Source organism: Lactuca serriola, chromosome 8 (assembly GCF_051521515.1).
Source record: "Lactuca serriola cultivar US96UC23 chromosome 8, Lser_US96UC23_V15, whole genome shotgun sequence".
NCBI lineage: Eukaryota > Viridiplantae > Streptophyta > Magnoliopsida > Asterales > Asteraceae > Lactuca > Lactuca serriola.
Window position 1 is genome coordinate 83,682,286 of NC_136415.1, and position 19,723 is coordinate 83,702,008.

A 19,723-nucleotide genomic window follows, 5' to 3' on the forward strand; every position below is an offset into this window, starting at 1 on the left:
GGTAAGTGAGTAATGCTTACCCTACTTTAAGTATAGCTTAGTTTTGAATTTATTATCGTTATTATAAACTTACATATTATAAAATATAATATATAAAGTGTTATTATAATATCTTTTATCTACTCGCGGTACGGGGAATCTGGTTTGAAGGGTCGCATAGGGTTGTTGGATTTTAGAAGTGCTATAATGCCAAAATGGTCCTATCATCCAGTGTTTCATGTCTGGCTCTTGTCTATACATAGTGGTTGAAAAGTATTGTTTAACACTTATAAAATGATATCGTTCGTAATCAGCCACGATAAATAATTTGACTAAAATCTAGTGGTAATAATACTAGGTTTCGTCAAAGGAAATTATATTGTCAAGAAGCGAAACATTGTCCATGTTTGGAATCATCACTTTAACAAGTGAGTGCATAGTCCCTTTCATGAAAATGATTTTAATACAAGTATTAAATTTTATGTTTATGTGTGAAATATCTAATATTTCCTGAAATACGTCTTAAAGAGCATACCTGATAATATATGATGATTTAGGAAACAGAGTAAACCTAAATTAATTAAGATGAACATTGGGTAGTATCTCTCTATGAGTACGAATGAGATATACACAAAGGGAATAACTTTAAAACTTGTCTTTGATCCGAGAGTATGGATCAGACTTAGTCAGTTGTCCTTAGTCCGAGAGTACGGGTATGACATAATTATTTGTCATTAATCAGGGAGTATGGATTAAGACATAGTTAATTGTCCCTAGTCCAAGAGTATGGGGTGGGCACAATTATTGATCCAAGAGCATGTATTATACATACTTGATCTAGGAGTATGGATTAAGTAAAGAGCTAAATTTTAGATCCTAGAGTATGGACCGTGTCGCTGAGAGAATCGACGGGGTGAGGTAGGAGTTGCTTATATATGGTGAAATTGTATATTTTTTGAGTTCTAAAATATATAAATGATCTCACACTGTGTGATTGAAATCCCTATGTACTCACCAGGTTTCCCAACCTGACCCACTCAGTTTATTTGTATCAAAGGTGTCGATACAAAGCTACATTACACTGAGAAATTAAAGGAGATGTAAATCACCAGTGTAAATGAATGTAAGGTTTGTTTATGCTTATGTTTCTGTATTGACGATGACATCCCAAAGTTTTAATATAAACAAAATACATTTCTTCGGAAATGATTTGATAATATTATTATCATGTTTTTTTGGGAACAAATTCCGCAATATTATTCTTTAAAATGAATACTCTGATTTTTGAATAAGCATAAATACAATTTTTAAAATGATCGTGAATTTGGGGATGCCACAGAGTTTAAGTCATATTCCCTCTTTTTGACCCATTTTGGATTCAAGACATGCATTGGACATGCATGCCTATAAAGCACCAACCTTTAGGTCGATTTTGAGGCTAAAATCTCTTCTGGAAAGGTTGGGTTCCAGATCTCAAGGATTTTGGGTTTATTGGTTAAGCACTTGAATCCTCAATCCTTGTGGATGGGTTTTTAAGCTCATGGAGTAGCCCTAAAGGGTAAAGTTAGAAACTTTATCCTTTTTGATAGCATTTGAGGTTAGATCTGAGTCTTGGAGTCCTTGAAATCCTAAGATCAGCTGAATGTATTAAGCTCGGGTAAACTCGACAAGTTTGCAAGCCAACTCGGTGTGTTGGCTAGGATTTTCCCGATCTTCTGATTACTGTAGGAGCTCAACGAGTTTATTGGTGCACTCGACGAGTTGGGTCAGCATGGCCTGTTGATTGTTCTTTTGAGGGCATTTTGGTATTTTGGGATTTTGATGGAATTGGTCACATGGTGGTTGTAGGCATTTGAGTCGGGAGCTGAGATTCGAAGTCAAACCTTATCAGTTCTACACTACTTGTGAGGTGAGTCTTCCTTATTGTACTTGCGTGTCGAAGGCACCAAGGCCAACCCTTTGGATTTGATATCATGCTATGTATGCTATAGTGTTGTAGTGATCTGTTAGAACTATATCTTGGTATTTAGGATGTTGCTATGCTTAGTGATCTGTAAGATCTTTCTGTTTGTTTGTTGACTGGTTAGTAATATGTTTATCTGTATTATGTGCACATGATTGGTTGGTGGATGAGGCTTCATTGCTTTGTGCGTAAGCCAACAGGCCGGGGCATTCCAACCCGATGGTTGATTGGGCCCATAGTATGTTGTTATTATATTTTGTGTTGTTTGCTGTGTATTGGTATTTTGGGGAAACTCACTAAGCTTTGGGCTTACATTTTTGGATTATGTTTTAGGTACTTTAGAGGATTGCGGGAAGGCGAAGGCGTGATCGTGCACCACCTCATGTTTTATTTCACGATTTCAGGATTTCTTTGATGTTGAACTCATTTTGGAAACAATTTGTAAACAATGATGGTTTTGAGTAAAACTTTAAAAGTTTAAATTTTTGAGAATTTTTATGAATGTTACACTTGATTATTTACTACACTAACCAAAAAGGTATATAAACCCTAAACCCTTTATGGATTTCGAAAATCATAGGGTATTCTTAGGGTTCTTTGATGTTCAATTGTTTGTTGCTATCAATATAGAAAACTTAGATCGAATAGGTTGCATGTGAACTTAGGGTTAAGTTTTTTACGCCACATAATTTTTTTTCCAAACCTATAAAACCTATCAGTGGTATCAGAGCCATAATTTTCAATTGATCTTGCACAATGTTGAATAAATCAAAATTAGGGTTTTTAGAAATTAAACCCCAAGGGAGGAATTTTCAAAATTTGCTACGGTTCTTGAAACCCTAACTTCCACACTTAGATTTTGAAAATTGCTAGGGTTAGATAGGGTTTATCTACTATCCTTAATTATTATTTTAAAATTTGTAAAATTTGAATAATTAAAACGATATCTTGTAGAATAGAGGAATATTTGATCACTTATCTTAGGACACATGACTGACTAGGTCAGAGTTCGACAACGGCTTTGAGAGCTATAATTTGCTGATCGGTTTTAGAATAGTATACTGACAATTATATCTATTAGAATTATCCAAGTGGGAGACTGTTGGATTAGATGTCTAAGCCCATAACTATAATTGACATATACTTAAATTGATAGTAGCACAATCCTTTTGGGTTGCCATCAAAACTAGCAACTAGACAGATGATTTTGGCAATGTTTTAAAAACCGGTTTTTTAGTTGAACCGGTATGATGACCGGTTCCCGGTTCAACCGGTTTAACCGGTTCGACCGCCGAGTGAACTGGTTTCTATATTTTTCATGTTTTTTTTCTATTTTCCTACACATACATACATATATAAATTATGAATTTGATGCTTACAAGTTCAAACATTAAAAATACACATAAAAATAAGTTGTAAATGAATCAAAATACATTAAAATAATACATAACCATAAGTTTTAGTGTTTTACATCAATCCATATATGCTAAAAAAAATAAAATATAATACCGAAACGAAATATAGTTTTAGATGAATACAACCACATCAATAAACTTTATAAAATTTAACATATGTTTTTATTTAGAGAAAACTAAATATATTTGAAAAAAATACCAAAGTTTATTATGTAAATAATTAATTTTCATGTGTTTTTATTCGGATTAACCGGTTCAACCGGTTTATTTTGACCGGTTCAACCGTTTTTTTCTAAAAACCGGCCGGTTCAATCCGGTTCAAAAATCAATGTAAAACCGGTGATAGTTGAACCGCTCCCTCCCCCGGTTCCCGGTCCAACCGGCCGGTTCAAACCGGTTTTTAAAACATTGGATTTTGGAGAAAGAGGTTGAATTATTATTTGATAATAAATTGAAATAAATAATTTGTTAATATATTATGAGAATAATATATTAATTAGAAATAGTAATATTTAATTAATATATAATCAGAAATTAATTGGAATTAATTTTGGGATTAAAATAATTAATTAAAAGTGTAGGGACTGTATTGTAATTGTTCAATAGTAGAGCAAGAGGCAATCTAGAACCCTCCATAGAGCCTTGGACGGTTTCCTAAAGGTTAAGGGATTCTAGAATAATCCCCAATGGATAATCAAGAAAATGGATAATTACGCGGTTAAAGTTGATCTTAGATTTAGGCTTATCTAGGGTTTCGTGACTACACTATAAATATGACATAACCCTATGATTTTTAGCCAACTCTTTCTCATGAAGAGATAGCCGAAAATTTGAGCCTCTCTCCTCTCTCTCAATTGTTTTCCTTTGCTAGTTTTTGGTGTGAACCATTAGATGCTTGATATTTGTGATGCTTGCTCTCAAGGTTTCAACAACGCAACGATTTGCATTGTTATTACTATATAACAATCAATGTATGATTCTTATAACCCTATTTGTATTTTTCGATTATACACTAGTATTCCAAAGTTTTCTATTTTGTTGTTCAAAGTTAAAAATAGATCAATTTTTAAGGTTCCATGCAAACATATGTTCTATATGTTTTGCATAATGCCCATCATATGGAGCATAATTAAATCTTGAACCAATAAAAGTTTTACTTTTTGGAGGAGATTGATGTCCAAGTCTCCATGTATTGAAAAGAAAGAACAAGGATTACTTGTTCATTTCTCATTATTTTTATGTACTTTTTTTTAATTATATATATATATATATATATATATATATATATATATATATATATATATATATATATATATATATATATAGGAAAATGATCAAATGAGAACGTCTAAAATGTTGAGAACGCGAGAACAAATATATTCATTTGTGATTTCATTATTCATTTGTGGAGAAATAATAATTTTTAACGCACAATCAAAATGAATATGCTTTTTCTCTTCAATTGAAATTAAAGGCGTGAAAATTTATCATTTCCTCACAACTGAATATATGGAATCACAAATGAATATATTTTGTTCTCGCGTTCTTAACCTTTTTAGTGTTCTCATTTGATTCTACTCCTCTCTCTCTCTCTATATATATATATATATATATATATATATATATATATATATATATATATATTCATGTTTATGCATTTATGTTAGTGTATCCCAGGCAAATAGTTGTTCATTTTATTGTTAAAAACTTTCTTGATGATTGAATGGTTGCTGTTTATTCTTATTTAGACAATACATGTGGAATTTTTTGAAATTTTAGTTGGTATTGATTTCCATTGTTACAAAATTACAAATGCTATGTAATAGTATTATATTTGCAATTTTAAATGTAAGTTGATCTTGAATTTAAGATAATCTAATGATTTTTTTTGTATTTTTTTTATAATTTAAACGAATTGGACCAAGCCGAGCTTGATAGTGTTGAGTATTTCACAAGCTCGAACTCGAGCTTGGAAATGTAAGCTCGACTGAGTTTGTATCGAGTTTCGAGCTCGAGTTTTTTGGTCGAGTCAAGGTTCGAGCTTAGCACTATTTGACCTGATTACACCCCTACCTATGGTGCTATGGTGACAGAGTTACTATTGGGTTGGCTTCCTTTTTTTTTGTTTGTATTTACATTCCTAGATATGAGAAAACCAGTTTTTATTTTATAGAAACAAATCCTATCTAAACTTTTTGTATTGTAAACTGATATAAACTGTAAACTCGGTTTTGATTGTTTTGCACAGTTTACAAAATTGATTTACAAAAGGAAAAAAAAAAAACATACGCACAAACACACTCAATAGGTAAACCTTTTGAAAAGTTGACTTTACATGTGTGTATTTGTATATGTTTTTATGTTAATGTATGTATAGTGTATGTTGTATATACGTGTGTGTATGGGTGTATTAGTGTGTGTGCAGATATATAAAAAAAAATAATTCTTTCTTATGTCAAAATCAGTGGGAAAAATCATGGAACTTAAATAATTAGAAATCAAAGCCAAAATAAATCGGTAAAGTTGGCTACCAAATCTATATATAATAATCAATTAATCATATCAAACCCCAATCATTTCCATAACTTCGATCTCTTTATAAATACATATCACTAATCCCACAAAAGCATAAGGCGATATCAATCACACTTGATCACAAACACTCATACCCTCATTGTGTTGATAGCAAAGTTAATCTTACCTAACCAATGGCTTTAAAAGGTCAAGAAGTCATGAGCCTAGTCCTAGTCCTAATGGTCATGGTCTGGGGTGGAGCCCGGGCTCAATCAAGCACTTGCACCAACACACTCATGGGTTTAGCTTCATGCCTAAACTATGTCACGGGCAACTCGTCTACCCCCTCACCTTCATGTTGCTCACAACTCTCAACTGTGGTACAGTCACAACCACGTTGCCTTTGCTCGTTGCTTAATGGCAATGGCCCTAATATCGGTGTTACTATTAATCAAACTCTTGCAATAAGCCTTCCCGGTGCATGTGAAGTACAAACTCCTCCACTTAACCTATGCAATGGTATGATTCATGTTTGCCTTTTTAAATATCTTTATTGAAATTTAATCTTTTAGTTATTAATTACTCCAAATTTGTTTTAATAGCCGTTGCTAATGGGCCCGCTAGTGGGCCTGCTAGTGGACCTACAAGTTCAACAGTTTCTCCCACCAGCTCACAAAGTGAGCCATCAGGAGAAACCCCCGAAACCGAAGCTCCCACTGCAACATCGACACCAAGTGTTCCTTCAGGTAATGTGTTATGCCAATGATGATATTGAACTTGAATTCTTTAGTATTTTTTATATTAATTAAGCTATCCGAATTTGTAGCATCTGGAGATGGATCTGGATCAAAATCAACGCCATCAACAAATAATAATGCTTCAAATGGAAACAAATTTGGAGCACCAAGTTACCTTTTGCTTTTGGTCCTTTTATTTGGAATGAAATATTAATATTCTTGTGATTTTTACAGGAGTGTCATTGTATCTTTGCGCATATTGTTTGATTTCTTTCCACTTGTTATTATGGTTTCAAATTGTTTTCATTGTAATTTGTCACAGATATTCCTACTCTATAAATATTATATCAATATGTTTTATTGTTGTGGTAGCTTGATTGTTTAAAACAACTTGATTTATTGTCGGAGCTATCTTTTCTAGTTTGAAAGCAAAGTCAAACAAACAAATAAAATATGTATACATAAAGAACCAGCCTTGAGAAAACAATCATGCGGGTTGGTAACATATTTTTTCAATTTTAATCAGTTTATTGGAAAATTTATAAAAGTATGATAACCACCTTTCCATTATACCATCTCAATAGTAATTAAAAAAAATTAAAAATCAAGTATAATAATAGTCTTTTACAGTTTGTATTTCAAAGGTTAGCTCTTTTTTCAATTTTAATCAGTTTATTGGAAATTTATACAAGTATGATAACCACCTTTCCATTATACCATCTCAATAGTAATTAAAAAAAATCAAGTATAATAAGTCTTTTACAGATTGTATTTGAAAGGTTAGCTCTTTATTCAATTTTAATCAATTTATTGGAAAATTTATAAAAGTATGATAACCACTTTTCCATTATACCATCTCAATAGTTTAAAAAAAAATTAAAGATTAAGTAGTCACAGTTTGTATTTAAAAGGTTAGCTTGTAGTTGCTTGATAATTCAAAAATGTCCGAAAAACTAAAATTACGTGGTCGGCAGGATTCGAACCTGCGCGGGCAAAGCCCACATGATTTCTAGTCATGCCCGATAACCACTCCGGCACGACCACCTGTTTGTTATTTTGGAATACTAATTGTATATGACATGAAATATTCTATTTTATACTTTTTCAAAGTTTTTAATTCTATTTTATTCATAAGTTCATAATTTCACGAAGTGTTCTGTTTTTAACACAAATCTGAAATTCCCTTTTGGATTTCTCATTTTTTGGGGATATAGTTTGTGGATTTCTCATTTTTTGTAATATGATTCGATCATTCGAATGTTATAAGCAGTGTGAAAATAATTTGTGGGTTTTTGTACTAATTTATTGTTTGTGATTAAAAAATCAAAATTGGATGGTCGGTTGTTAAATTGAGGGGCAACAAGGTGAGTTTATATTCATCTAAACTAGTAACAATAAATAATCTGGCAACAATAACTAGTAAAATCAAACACCTGAATCTGGTTATTGTGACCTTAAATCGCAATAATGAATTTAAACCAACTTCCAAAATGATATACATGTTTGCTATAAAATGTTACTTCTACCAAAAACAGGATACTCTTACGTGCAGTATTTTTTTTTTTTTTAGTAACTGATTACCTGTAAGATCTGGACATATCCTGCAAGTGTAAACAGATAAAACGATCTGCAGTATAGACAAAATTTATGAATATCTTGATTACTTAATAGTTTATAATAATTACTAAAGATACAAGTGAAGTTGTACAACCATGGATTTTACAGAGTACTACACATGACTTTTGATGGAAGAACTGTATCCAGTTTGATCATCATGGTACTTATCCCACAACATAACTCCTCCATATTTTGCAGAACCTTTGATTGCTGGAAGCACTTTGGAAGTCAGGTCACCAACAGAGATGTACCCGCTTCCTGCAGCCGTAGGTGATGCAGGCAGCCCCAAGAAAATCTTGGTTGCTGGGATCTCAGAAGTCCACTGTTTCCAAGAATCTTCAAAACTGGTCATACCTCCCGAGTACTGACAAGGAGGGTTGTTATAGAACTGAACCCAAACATAGTCAAAAAGACCTGTTTTAAGGGCAGTTCCAATATATGCATCTGGGAAAGGACACTGAGGAGCTGCTGTCAAATATACCTTTTTGCCTTGACTGCTGTATCCAGAAAGATACCTGGCAAGGTCATCCCAGTGTTGGGTGGTTCCTCCTTCGATATCAAAGTCGATTCCATCTAAAACAGCTTCACCAAGAGGACGTGTGGATGATTTCCCACCTAAGAAGTTATTCCAGAGGTAAGTGGCGACTTGTTTGGCATCTGCAGCAGAGGTGAGGTAGTAGCTCCCAGCTGCTCCTCCAATAGTCAGCATCACTTTGATTCCTTTCGCTTGACATGATTTGATTTCAGAGCTTAAATTGGTGCAGCCATTGCTGTATGGATCGCAGTGACCTGCAAGATTAATCATGGGGGTTTGACCGTTTCCGAAAGTTGGAAGAAACGCAAGGTTGACGAAATCATAGTTCCCTGTCGAGCACGTCTCAGCCAACGTGCCCTCACCCCCGTTTTGACCCCAGTAGATAGCAATGCCACCAGCATTGATACCCGCTGCTAGTAACAACATCATTGAAGAGAGTAATCCTAACTTGTATGTCATTTTTAGCCTTGGGTATGAATGATTGTAAGTTTAGGTAATTGTAGAAGGTAATGGTGTGTTCAAGTGTTTGAGAATTCTGGTATATATAGTGAAGGGATTGGCCTATTGGCATGATTATGTTACCATTTATTGAAATATTTTAAGGAAATGAAGCACCTTGGAGGGCACTCTGTTGAATCCTATTCTAGCAGACGCTTGATTTGTTGAAATTGATGGAAAGCTTTGCATGGTACTCAGGTTTGTAATCTGTTTTGTCTGTTTATTGTTATCTGCTATATAATAATTAGCTGAAAAAAACATTTTGTGAGTTTCTTTCTAAGGTATTAAAATAGATTTGTCTCCATGCTATTGCCATTGACTTGTGCTCTTACGAAATTAATTCAAGTATATTACTTTGATGAACTTCTTTTGAGAATGTAATACCGTCCTACATGTACATTTCACTGTTGGACGTAAATATGGCCCTCTGACATTCCCAAATTCCTTTTTTTCGTAATATAAAAAAAATGAATTATGATAGTGCATAACTACATACCCGAGGCATAAAACTGGTTAATTTTCAGAAATAATTGAACTTTGTGTTTTGTGCTAACATGTCACTATCATATACTCCAATGTAAATTCGTTGACTCATATGATGCTCTTCCGAAGTTGATTGGCCGTGTATGCATTTCTATTATTTGTTTATGTTGTATGAAATCCCCAACCAAATGTCATTCGTGGAGTAAAAAAATTCCCGGAACAAATTTAATGTTCATGGTAAATGAAAATAAAATGCAGTTTCATCACCTTTAGGTAATGGTCCAAACACATGAATAAGTTTCCTTCTTTCTACAACCATGTCAAAAATACAGTGCATAACATGAGAAAGTCTACTGTTTCAATGCCTATTATTTGACAGTACTCTTGTATTAGACATTTAGACTAGAGGATACTTTAGTGTAATATTTATCTCTATGTATAGAGATCTCTTTTAACCTATAATATATTAATACACACACTATACAATCAATACACAATATTACCTATCACTAATCATTTCAGCCGTGATTCTTCACATTAGTTCGAGATTTAAATTTTCAAGGTCAATACACAATATCCTTTTCAAAGATATCGTGCTAAAACAATGTTCCATGTTATTTAACACAATCATCATATGTGTGGATTTTGTACAATATATGGTTGCTATCTGCAGAGATGTAGAACATAACCATGAAAATTTTGACTAGCGTAGTAAATTGCATATGAATATCTTAACAAAAGAGTTGGATATACCAATAATTACATAAACATCGGTTCTTTACAATATCATACATATTTCTTAATGGATGCACTATATCCAGTTTGATCATCATAATACTTAGACCATAACATCACACCTCCATATTTAGGCGAACTTTTAATTGCTGGAAGCACTTTGGAAGTAAGATCATTGACAGGAATAAAACCACTTCCAGCTGCTTCAGAAGCAGCGGGTAGCCCTAAGAAAATCTTGGACACCGGGATGTCAGAAGTCCACTGCTTCCAACCATCTTCAAGATTAGTAATATTTGCAGAATACTGGCAAGGAGGATTGTTATAAAACTGAACCCAAACATAGTCAAACAGACCAGTCTGAAGGGCACCCCCTAACCATGCATCAGGGTAAGGACATTGTGGTGCTGCAGTTAAGTACACCTTCTTACTCTTGGTGCTATATGCTGAAAGATACCTTGCAAGATCATCCCAGTGTTGACTTCCGCCTGATTCTATGTCAAAATCAATTCCATCCAATGACGTGTTGCCAAGTGGACGAATACTAGTTGTTTCTCCACCTAAAAAGTTGTCCCATAGGTAGGTAGCAACTTCCTGAGCATCTTCCTTGGAGGCAATGGAGTAGCTGCCTATCCCACCTCCGATAGATAGCATAACTTTGACACCTTTTGCTTGACATGACTTGATGTCAGAGCTTAATTTGGTGCATCCATTGCTATAGGGATCACAGTGGCCAGCTAAGTCCATCCTTGGTGTGCGCCCATTGCCAAATGTCCAAAGAAACGCTATATTTACATATTCGTAGTTTCCTGTGCTACAAGTGTCGGATAAAGTTCCTTCATTTCCATTTTGGCCCCAATAAATTGAAATCCCACCAGCATTAGAGCCCACCACTAGTGCTGCTAGAAATGAGGCCAAAATTGCCAGAGAACACGCTGAATAGAATGTCATTGTTGCTTTGTTACCGAATTAACACTACAGTTTGAGTTAAATGTGTGGTTTCTGATACAAAATACAAGTTCCATTTATATAATAGTGAAAGGCGTATTTTTCTGCTAATGTCTTTGAATTACTTAAGGGATTAAGCACCTTGTAAGGCACTCTGTTGAATTATCTTGAAGTGGACACATGAATGATTGGTTGAATTATCTTAAGGGGTTATCTGTTTCTTGTTGTCTGCCACATTAAATTGAGATCCGTCTTCTAAAATGAAATATATTACGGTTTTTTAATCTCGGACAAAATTCGGTTTTTTAGACTCTTAATGATTGAACCATTATACTTTTTTACCGTTTTAAAAAAAACCAAATTTTGCGGGCAAAATACAGAAAATCACAATGCAATTTCACCATATTATCACTTTAGCCACTAAATTATTAATTTTTTAATGATTTTTTAATAATAATTTAGTGGGTAAATTGATATAATCAAGTTTTTTCCTTTGTTATTGGCATTGACCTATGATCGTATGAACTAATATAAATATATTCGTTGTGACTAAATTCTCTTCATAATGCTCTGTTGTCCTGTATGTATGCCATGGACTGGTAAATTGTTGCCTTGTTGGAGACAATAATCAACAATAATATGAAATGTTGTTTGTATTTGATTTGTCTTATTGAGAAATAGTTAAACTTCTTTATCCTGCTAGCCTTTCAATATATTGTGTTATCCAAAATAACATCTTTGACTCTGATAAACTTTGATCATTGTTGATTGACACTAGCTATATGTATTGTTACATAGGATTCTAGGAAGTGGCTTGAAATCCACAACCAAACTTTGTTTTTGCAAATAATTTTAGGTAATGTCCTGTATATGGGGCCGGGGCCACAAAATAGAACAAGACCATCTTATTTGATTCTCATTGTCATCACGTGCGATTACCGGTTAAACTGATAAATTCCTTTAAACTCTAAAACCTAATGCTGAAGTAATTTTTTTTAATAATTTTAAGAGTAAATTACTGAAATCGTCCCTATGGTTTGGTCAAAATTGCACGTTTGGTTCCTAACATTTTTTTTGCACTCGGATCGTCCCTATGGTTTGATTTTGTTGCGTTTTTCGTCCCTATGGTTTGGTCTAAATTGCACGTTTGGTCCCTAACTTTATGTATGTAAGGGACGAAAAACGCAACAAAATCAAACCACTAGGACGATCCGAGTGCAAAAAAAAAGTTAAGGACCAAACGTGCAATTTTGACAAAACCATAGGGACGATTTCAGTAATTTACTCTAATTTTAATACGGACAGTGTTCCATTGGTATCTTATATGATGCAAGTTCACTATGGTTGAGATAAACTCGTGTGATAGATTACTGGCTACATTGATAGATTAGTATACTATAAAATGCATATGGTGAGTGAGTGGAAACTGTAAATATTGAACAATACTCTAGGGATAAGATTTGAGGGAGGGAGGGCCAACAAATTTCAAATAACCAGGTATCACATACGGGATGGATATAATTTTGTTGATTATTGTCTCCTACAATCTACAAGCTATGTAAATGCCATAAAGTACAATATAGCATTCTCAAGAGAAGGTGATCAAAGTAATATACTTGAATATATTCGTAATACCACACCTCAGGGACAATAGCACAAAGACAAATTTGTTTGATACATAGGATTAAGAAATCATAAAATGGCTTTTTTAAATTTATAATGCATATAACAAGATACAGACAAAATACATGACACACCTGGCTACTAGACAGAAGCTTTCCAACGAGTTCAACCAATTAAGTGTCTGCTGAAAGAGGATTCCACGCAGTGCCCTCCAAGGTGCTTGCTTTCCTAAAAATATTCAAAAATTAGTATTATGCATACCAATAGGGCAATCCCTTCACTATATAAACCAGACTTCTCAAACACTCAAGAACATCATTAATTACCTTCTTCTACAATTACCTAAACTTACAATCATTCATACCCAAGGCTTAAAATGTCATACAAGTTAGGATTACTCTCTTCAATGATGTTGTTACTAGCAGCGGGTATCAATGCTGGTGGCATCGCTATCTACTGGGGTCAAAACGGGGGTGAGGGCACGTTGGCTGAAACGTGCTCAACAGGGAACTATGATTTCGTCAACCTTGCGTTTCTTCCAACTTTCGGAAACGGTCAAACCCCCATGATTAATCTTGCAGGTCACTGCGATCCATACAGCAATGGCTGCACCAATTTAAGCTCTGAAATCAAATCATGTCAAGCGAAAGGAATCAAAGTGATGCTGACTATTGGAGGAGCAGCTGGGAGCTACTACCTCACCTCTGCTGCAGATGCCAAACAAGTCGCCACTTACCTCTGGAATAACTTCTTAGGTGGGAAATCATCCACACGTCCTCTTGGTGAAGCTGTTTTAGATGGAATCGACTTTGATATCGAAGGAGGAACCACCCAACACTGGGATGACCTTGCCAGGTATCTTTCTGGATACAGCAGTCAAGGCAAAAAGGTATATTTGACAGCAGCTCCTCAGTGTCCTTTCCCAGATGCATATATTGGAGCTGCACTTAAAACAGGTCTTTTTGACTTTGTTTGGGTTCAGTTCTATAACAACCCTCCTTGTCAGTACTCGGGAGGTATGACCAGTTTTGAAGATTCTTGGAAACAGTGGACTTCTGAGATCCCAGCAACCAAGATTTTCTTGGGGCTGCCTGCATCACCTACGGCTGCAGGAAGCGGGTATATCTCTGTTGGTGACCTAACTTCCAAAGTGCTTCCAGCAATCAAAGTTTCTGCAAAATATGGAGGAGTTATGTTGTGGGATAAGTACCATGATGATCAAACCGGATATAGTTCTTCCATCAAAACCCATGTGTAGTACTCTGTAAAATCCATGGTTGTACAACTTCACTTGTATATTACCCTATTCAAATATAAAATTTTCTTATATATTTGTCTACTTCGGTTCACTTTCTTCACTTGTATATATATGAACTTAATTATAAGAAGTTCACAGTGAACGTCAAGATAGGAAACTTGAGGTCCTATAACCAGGTGAAGTCCCAGTTTAGAGAGAGAGAGAGAGAGAGTGTTTATTTTTAGCGGGGGGGGGGGGGGGGGGGGGGGGGGGGGGGCGAGTGATAACTAGGAAATTATCATGGATACGACCCAAACAATAGTTTTCCTACCTATCTCTAACTTACTCTTCATAAGTAAATCACATGCGCAATCGGCACATATATGTGTGTGTGCTAGTCAAGCACTTTTGGTGATTAATTGAGACGGATATTAGGTGCAAGCAATTCAGCCATTGATGACATGATTTGCCTTAATTCTTGGCTCATTCTTTGCCACAATGATACAAAAGGGAGACACGATCACCTTGTCAACAAAAGAAAACGCTCCCTATCATCACTACAAGAAACGGGACCTATAGGGACGAAAAATGTCGTCTCTATAGGTTAGAAAGTCGTCCCTATAGCCTTTGCCGCTATAGCCCCGTCGCAACAGATCGTTCTTGGCGTCGCAATAGATATCGTTGCCATAGGTACCTTTTAGAGACGAGATATCGTTGTTGTTGGTCCTTGGTTGTCGTCTTCATTGCAGGATCTACAGGGACGACATGTCGTCCCCATAGCTAGATCTATAGCAACAAAATGTCGTCTCCATAGATATTGTACAGAATTTACATTCAACTGCTATTTTTTGTTTATTTTTCCAGTTTTCTCAAACACAAAAGAGCAAAAACAGTATATTTAACTAAACAAACGTTAAAATATCATAAAATAATATCAAAACATTTGAATATCTTATACAATTGTTTACCAAAACATACAACATAATTTGAAATTGTTTAAAAGTTTCATACAATTTGATAAGTGCACTAGTCTCTTAAAGTATCCAAAGGGTATGGTGTGTTCAAGAAAACTAAATTGCATCACCACATTCACACCTGAAACATACAAAGCAAAATAAACTTTTCTATCAGATTATACTTTCCAATGACCATGAAATGCAAACCAAGTACACATGTATAGAAAAATGATTTAGGAAACTGAAACTCCAAGTCAAACAACAAATAGGCGACATGATGTTTAGAAACATGATTCATTTAGTTTGGTAGTTTACCTTGCTGAACCTGTATTAAGTACATACATGCTCTTTTATGATGTTTGTTGTCCACATGCTTCACAAGTAGACCCAAATACCCTCTCAAGCTGTGTTGTACGCACATGACATGAATGTTAAAATTCCTTTCTTGTAAATAGAATAGAATGAGTTATCTGCAATTTACCTCTTTTATTAGAGTATGAGTGTAAAGTTAACTGAATATTGTCTAGGCCTTTCTTTCCATTGCCATTTTGTGATGGTGGAAAATCTTTTCTTGCTACTGTTGCTGCTTGACTTTTAGGCAACCCTCCACCTCCACCTGGACCATTATCCTCTAGCTGGTGATATCTGCATTAAGTATCAATTATCTCTGCAAGATTAACCCACTCTCATGTCTCATTTGTTGTACTGATATCATAAACTAGTGCATGTCGACCCTGAAAGCCATATCAAGATTGTTTTTTTAGCATAAAATTTGGAGGTGGAGCAGCGAGCAAGATCAAATTACCTCAACAGGGTTGTAATCTGTTATAACAGCTTCATAAAAATTGTTCCAATCAATGGGGAGAATGATGATGTTTCAGCAGACTCATTTGCAAGTGGCCCGGAAGTCACACGATTACCAAGTTGCCCCCTCCCACTTGGCCCTGATGGAGGGTACTGCATTTTAAGGGAAGATCCTCATGTGAAAAAGTTGTTTGCAAAAGAGAGGAACAGATGAAAAAAAGAATCTAAGTCCATACCTTTATGTGAAAAGCAACAGTTTGTTCCACAAATTCTATCAAATCATCTAATGATGCCTCATTTTGAATTGCACAAAAAAGTCGAAATCAAGATTAGTGAAACTATTACACTTTGGAGTGGCATGCTTATCTCATATGAGAAGGTACTCGATTTAGGCTATTTAATAGTGCTTTCTAATGATCAAAACATAAAAAAAATATGAAGATAATGATGAATTATACCACTCTTTTCGCATACTCTTGCAAGCAATTTCCCCAGTTAAATTCCTACAAAGATGAAAGCAGGGTAATTGGACATCTGTTTTCATGCTTATGGATGTACCTTTTGGTACATGAACACCCTAGCCTTACCTCCCTGCAGACAAAATAAAAAAACATCCAAAATTTTCTATAAGCAAACACGAACAGAATGCTCAATTGAAAATATCTTGTGCTAAATTCATCCGGCTTAACTTTCTCTTCTAGTGAAGATGTAACTTATCATAAGTTCTACATACAATAAATGCACATGAATTCAGCTCAATTTGTTTAGATCACAGAGTCATTGAGATTTGTAAAACAAAGATGAGATTTAACTATAATATTTCGCCTACAACCTACATGGATTTTTGTTATGGTGTCGAATAATCTTAAGAAATAAGCCATTTGAAAATACAATAACCTTACTTCGGCCAAAGAAAACGTACAGAGTAATATTGAAAACAAAAATGTATTGAATTTGAGTTTTTCCGTTGTCATCGGCGTTTACCTATATCCCAATTCCAGTTTCAAACACAAAATTGATAACATACACCTCAATTAAAGTTTCAAACAGAGAGTTACTAACCTGGTAGCCGGATTAGGGCTTGTCTTCGATAGAATTCGTAACCGGATGTGAAAAGGAAGCCGATAGTCAGAATCAGTTGAAACTAATCGTAGTTATTGATCCCGACGGTGGTGTTCGACAATTAGCATGAGAATCTACGGATAGAGGACGAAGATTCGCAGGGAGTGGGAGGTGAGGAAGTTGTCAGGGGAGAAGATAATGGTCAGAATTAGGGAGGGGAGAATCTCCGATCTAGAGAGAGAGAGAGAGAGAGAGAGAGAGAGAGAGAGAGAGAGAGAGAGATACTGATAATTGAGTGTGTGTGAATGAAACGAAATAGAAAGCTATGGGGACGACAAGTCGTCCCTATACCCTTCTCTAAAACGCGCCTTTTTTACCCGCTTTACATGTTGAGACCGCTGTAGTAAACGTCAAAAAATTTCTAAACTCTATGGAGACGACATATCTCTCTTTAGGGTGTCTATACCGACGACATTAATCATCCCTATAGATCTTGTCTCTATAGTTCCTTATTCTTGTAGTGCATATTGTTTTGTATCTGATCTATATTTGCTCTCATTTTATTGGCTGAGATTTTAGTGCTCATTTTTGTCTCTATATAATCCCAACTTTTGTTTTATTTCTAAATAAAGATTGTCTACAAAACCTTTTTATAAATAGAGACTAGTGCCTTTGTAACTATTGTATGACTATCTAGAGTTTACATAGTTAAAGTTTGACAAATTTATGTTGTTGAAAATATTATGTCATTTACATTAATTATGAAATAATAATTTTTACACTATGTTGATATGTAAAACTGTAATTATTTAACATGAATGATATGATAAAATAAGCATCTCTCCGAATCAAATCACTTAATAGCATCTACTCACAGCTTAATTGATATTGATAACCATGGAGAATACAACAAAGTTTATAGAGTTTACAAGCTAATTGACAACTTTAATCAGGATAAAATCATATCCCCATAAATCCTCTAAAATTGTATCTAAATAAATAACAAAAATAGAATACAAAATATTTAAACCGGGAAAGAACCTTATAATCCGTGCCAAGGTTATGAAAACCAAACCAGCCATCCAACTAGTTTAATGGTGCAACTGGTCCGACCGGACCGGTCTAAAAACCCGGAAAAACCGGATGATGTCTTAATCGAGTTATTATTAATTTTAATTATATAAAATACAAAAAAATGAGTTTATGTTAGTAAAAGATAACAAATCTGTGATAAATAAGAGCAATGACTAAAGTTGGGGGGCCATTTATGTATATATGATCATATATAATGAAAACCATGTTTAGAGTTTATTAAAAAAAAATCACTATCACTCTCTCCTCACCACATGTATATTTTATTTCTCTGCAACTTTTCTTCTTCTTCGTGTCCTTCATATACATCTTTCTTCTTCATACTCATAAGGAGATAGATAAAAATAACTAAAGAAGGTGATTCCGGTGCAAGAGATGGTGATGTTTGATATGTTTATTTTTATTAGTTAAAGTATTTAGACTATATTAGATTTCTTGATAGTTAAAGGAGGTTAATTGTAATTGTGTACTCTATTTATATTTCCCTTGTATCTTTTAGCCACAATCAATACAATACATGTTTTTCACCAAAGTCAATTGAGAAATTAAATTGTTTCCTACTTTTTATGCCTACAAATGTTCCTACCCAATCAAATTATGACAAGTGTCATCACTCCATATTTTTTAAACTAATTCATTAAAGCTATATTAGGAATACATTAAATAAAAAGTAGGAGGTAATTGAATTTCTCAAGTCAATTTGGTATCAGAACCAACCGGCCCTACCCTCTGCCATGCCACAGACCATCTTCTTCCCTTCTATTCGTGTCTGGCTCATCAACTTACCATGGCAATTCAATCCTTTACAACAGCAGAAAAACACTCCCACAACTCACACAAATTTTCCTTCACCCTTTCTCCAAAAATTACGGTATCTGAAAAACAATGATCCATCCGTTTCTTATCATAAACAACCTTTTCCAATATGTTGATGGCTCTCTCATGTGTCCATCCCACACCCTACCTAGCGTGTCCACTGATGCACAACCCAAAACTCAACCGAATCCAGACTATGCTACCTGGATCTTGAACGATGCACATGTTCGAATGCTGATTATCTTAACAATCACTGAAGCCTCCTTCCCACATGTTCAAGGTGACACTTGTATAGACATATGGCTTTCCCTTGCTTGTGCGTATGCTCCTCAATCTATCTCCAGGGAATACACCCTCAAGGCACAATTACTCAAAATAGAGATGCAACCTGAAGAGTCTATCTCTACATATCTTTCCAGAGCAAAAGAATATGAATATGCTGAAGCTCTCGCAAACATTGGAGAATCAATCAAAGAGAAGGATCTTGTTATGTTTGTTTTTTCTGGCCTTCGTGATGAATACAATGGTCTGAAGTCTAACCTTGTCGCTTGAGAACATCTTATCGCCTCCGTCGAGCTTCAGAGTCTCTTATCCGATCATGACTATATGATTAGGAAATCTACTCCTGGCATCTCTCCTGTTCAAGCCTTTACTGCTACAACCAATCGACTTTCCTCCACTACATCTGCCCCTCAATCTGATACAATCTAAG

The 19,723-nt window shown here is 34.8% G+C and overlaps 4 protein-coding genes, 1 long non-coding RNA gene and 1 other non-coding gene across 7 annotated transcripts; 2 read left to right on the forward strand and 4 right to left on the reverse strand.

The window, feature by feature from the left end:
• The first annotated feature begins 5,972 nt into the window (after positions 1 to 5,972).
• On the forward strand, positions 5,973 to 6,979 carry LOC145068585 (non-specific lipid transfer protein GPI-anchored 15-like). Its single transcript, XM_079015570.1, has 3 exons — positions 5,973 to 6,390; positions 6,474 to 6,617; positions 6,698 to 6,979. Exons 1-3 carry the CDS (start codon positions 6,066 to 6,068, stop codon positions 6,820 to 6,822), a joined length of 594 nt encoding a protein of 197 aa, XP_078871696.1. The 5' UTR covers positions 5,973 to 6,065; the 3' UTR covers positions 6,823 to 6,979.
• A 591-nt stretch (positions 6,980 to 7,570) lies between these two features.
• Positions 7,571 to 7,652, reverse strand: TRNAS-AGA (transfer RNA serine (anticodon AGA)). Its single transcript has one exon. It is a non-coding gene; the product is annotated as a tRNA-Ser (tRNA).
• A 666-nt stretch (positions 7,653 to 8,318) lies between these two features.
• LOC145068263 (hevamine-A-like) lies at positions 8,319 to 9,333 on the reverse strand. The gene has a single exon (XM_079015219.1). It carries the CDS (start codon positions 9,217 to 9,219, stop codon positions 8,338 to 8,340), a length of 882 nt encoding a protein of 293 aa, XP_078871345.1. The 5' UTR covers positions 9,220 to 9,333; the 3' UTR covers positions 8,319 to 8,337.
• Positions 9,334 to 10,515: 1,182 nt separating this feature from the next.
• On the reverse strand, positions 10,516 to 11,695 carry LOC145068489 (hevamine-A-like). The gene has a single exon (XM_079015461.1). The coding sequence runs from the start codon at positions 11,422 to 11,424 to the stop codon at positions 10,528 to 10,530; it is 897 nt and encodes a 298-aa protein (XP_078871587.1). The 5' UTR covers positions 11,425 to 11,695; the 3' UTR covers positions 10,516 to 10,527.
• Positions 11,696 to 13,390: 1,695 nt separating this feature from the next.
• On the forward strand, positions 13,391 to 14,381 carry LOC145068306 (hevamine-A-like). The gene has a single exon (XM_079015254.1). It carries the CDS (start codon positions 13,421 to 13,423, stop codon positions 14,300 to 14,302), a length of 882 nt encoding a protein of 293 aa, XP_078871380.1. The 5' UTR covers positions 13,391 to 13,420; the 3' UTR covers positions 14,303 to 14,381.
• Positions 14,382 to 15,219: 838 nt separating this feature from the next.
• On the reverse strand, positions 15,220 to 17,382 carry LOC145069638 (uncharacterized). Of its 2 annotated transcripts, XR_013689587.1 has the most exons (7): positions 17,104 to 17,382; positions 16,500 to 16,632; positions 16,278 to 16,324; positions 16,043 to 16,194; positions 15,719 to 15,971; positions 15,553 to 15,641; positions 15,221 to 15,376 (listed from the first exon to the last, which is right to left on the reverse strand). It is a non-coding gene; the product is annotated as an uncharacterized LOC145069638 (long non-coding RNA). The 2 variants fall into 2 exon arrangements; XR_013689586.1 differs by having other exon boundaries at positions 15,220 to 15,376; positions 16,278 to 16,632.
• Positions 17,383 to 19,723: the final 2,341 nt, after the last annotated feature.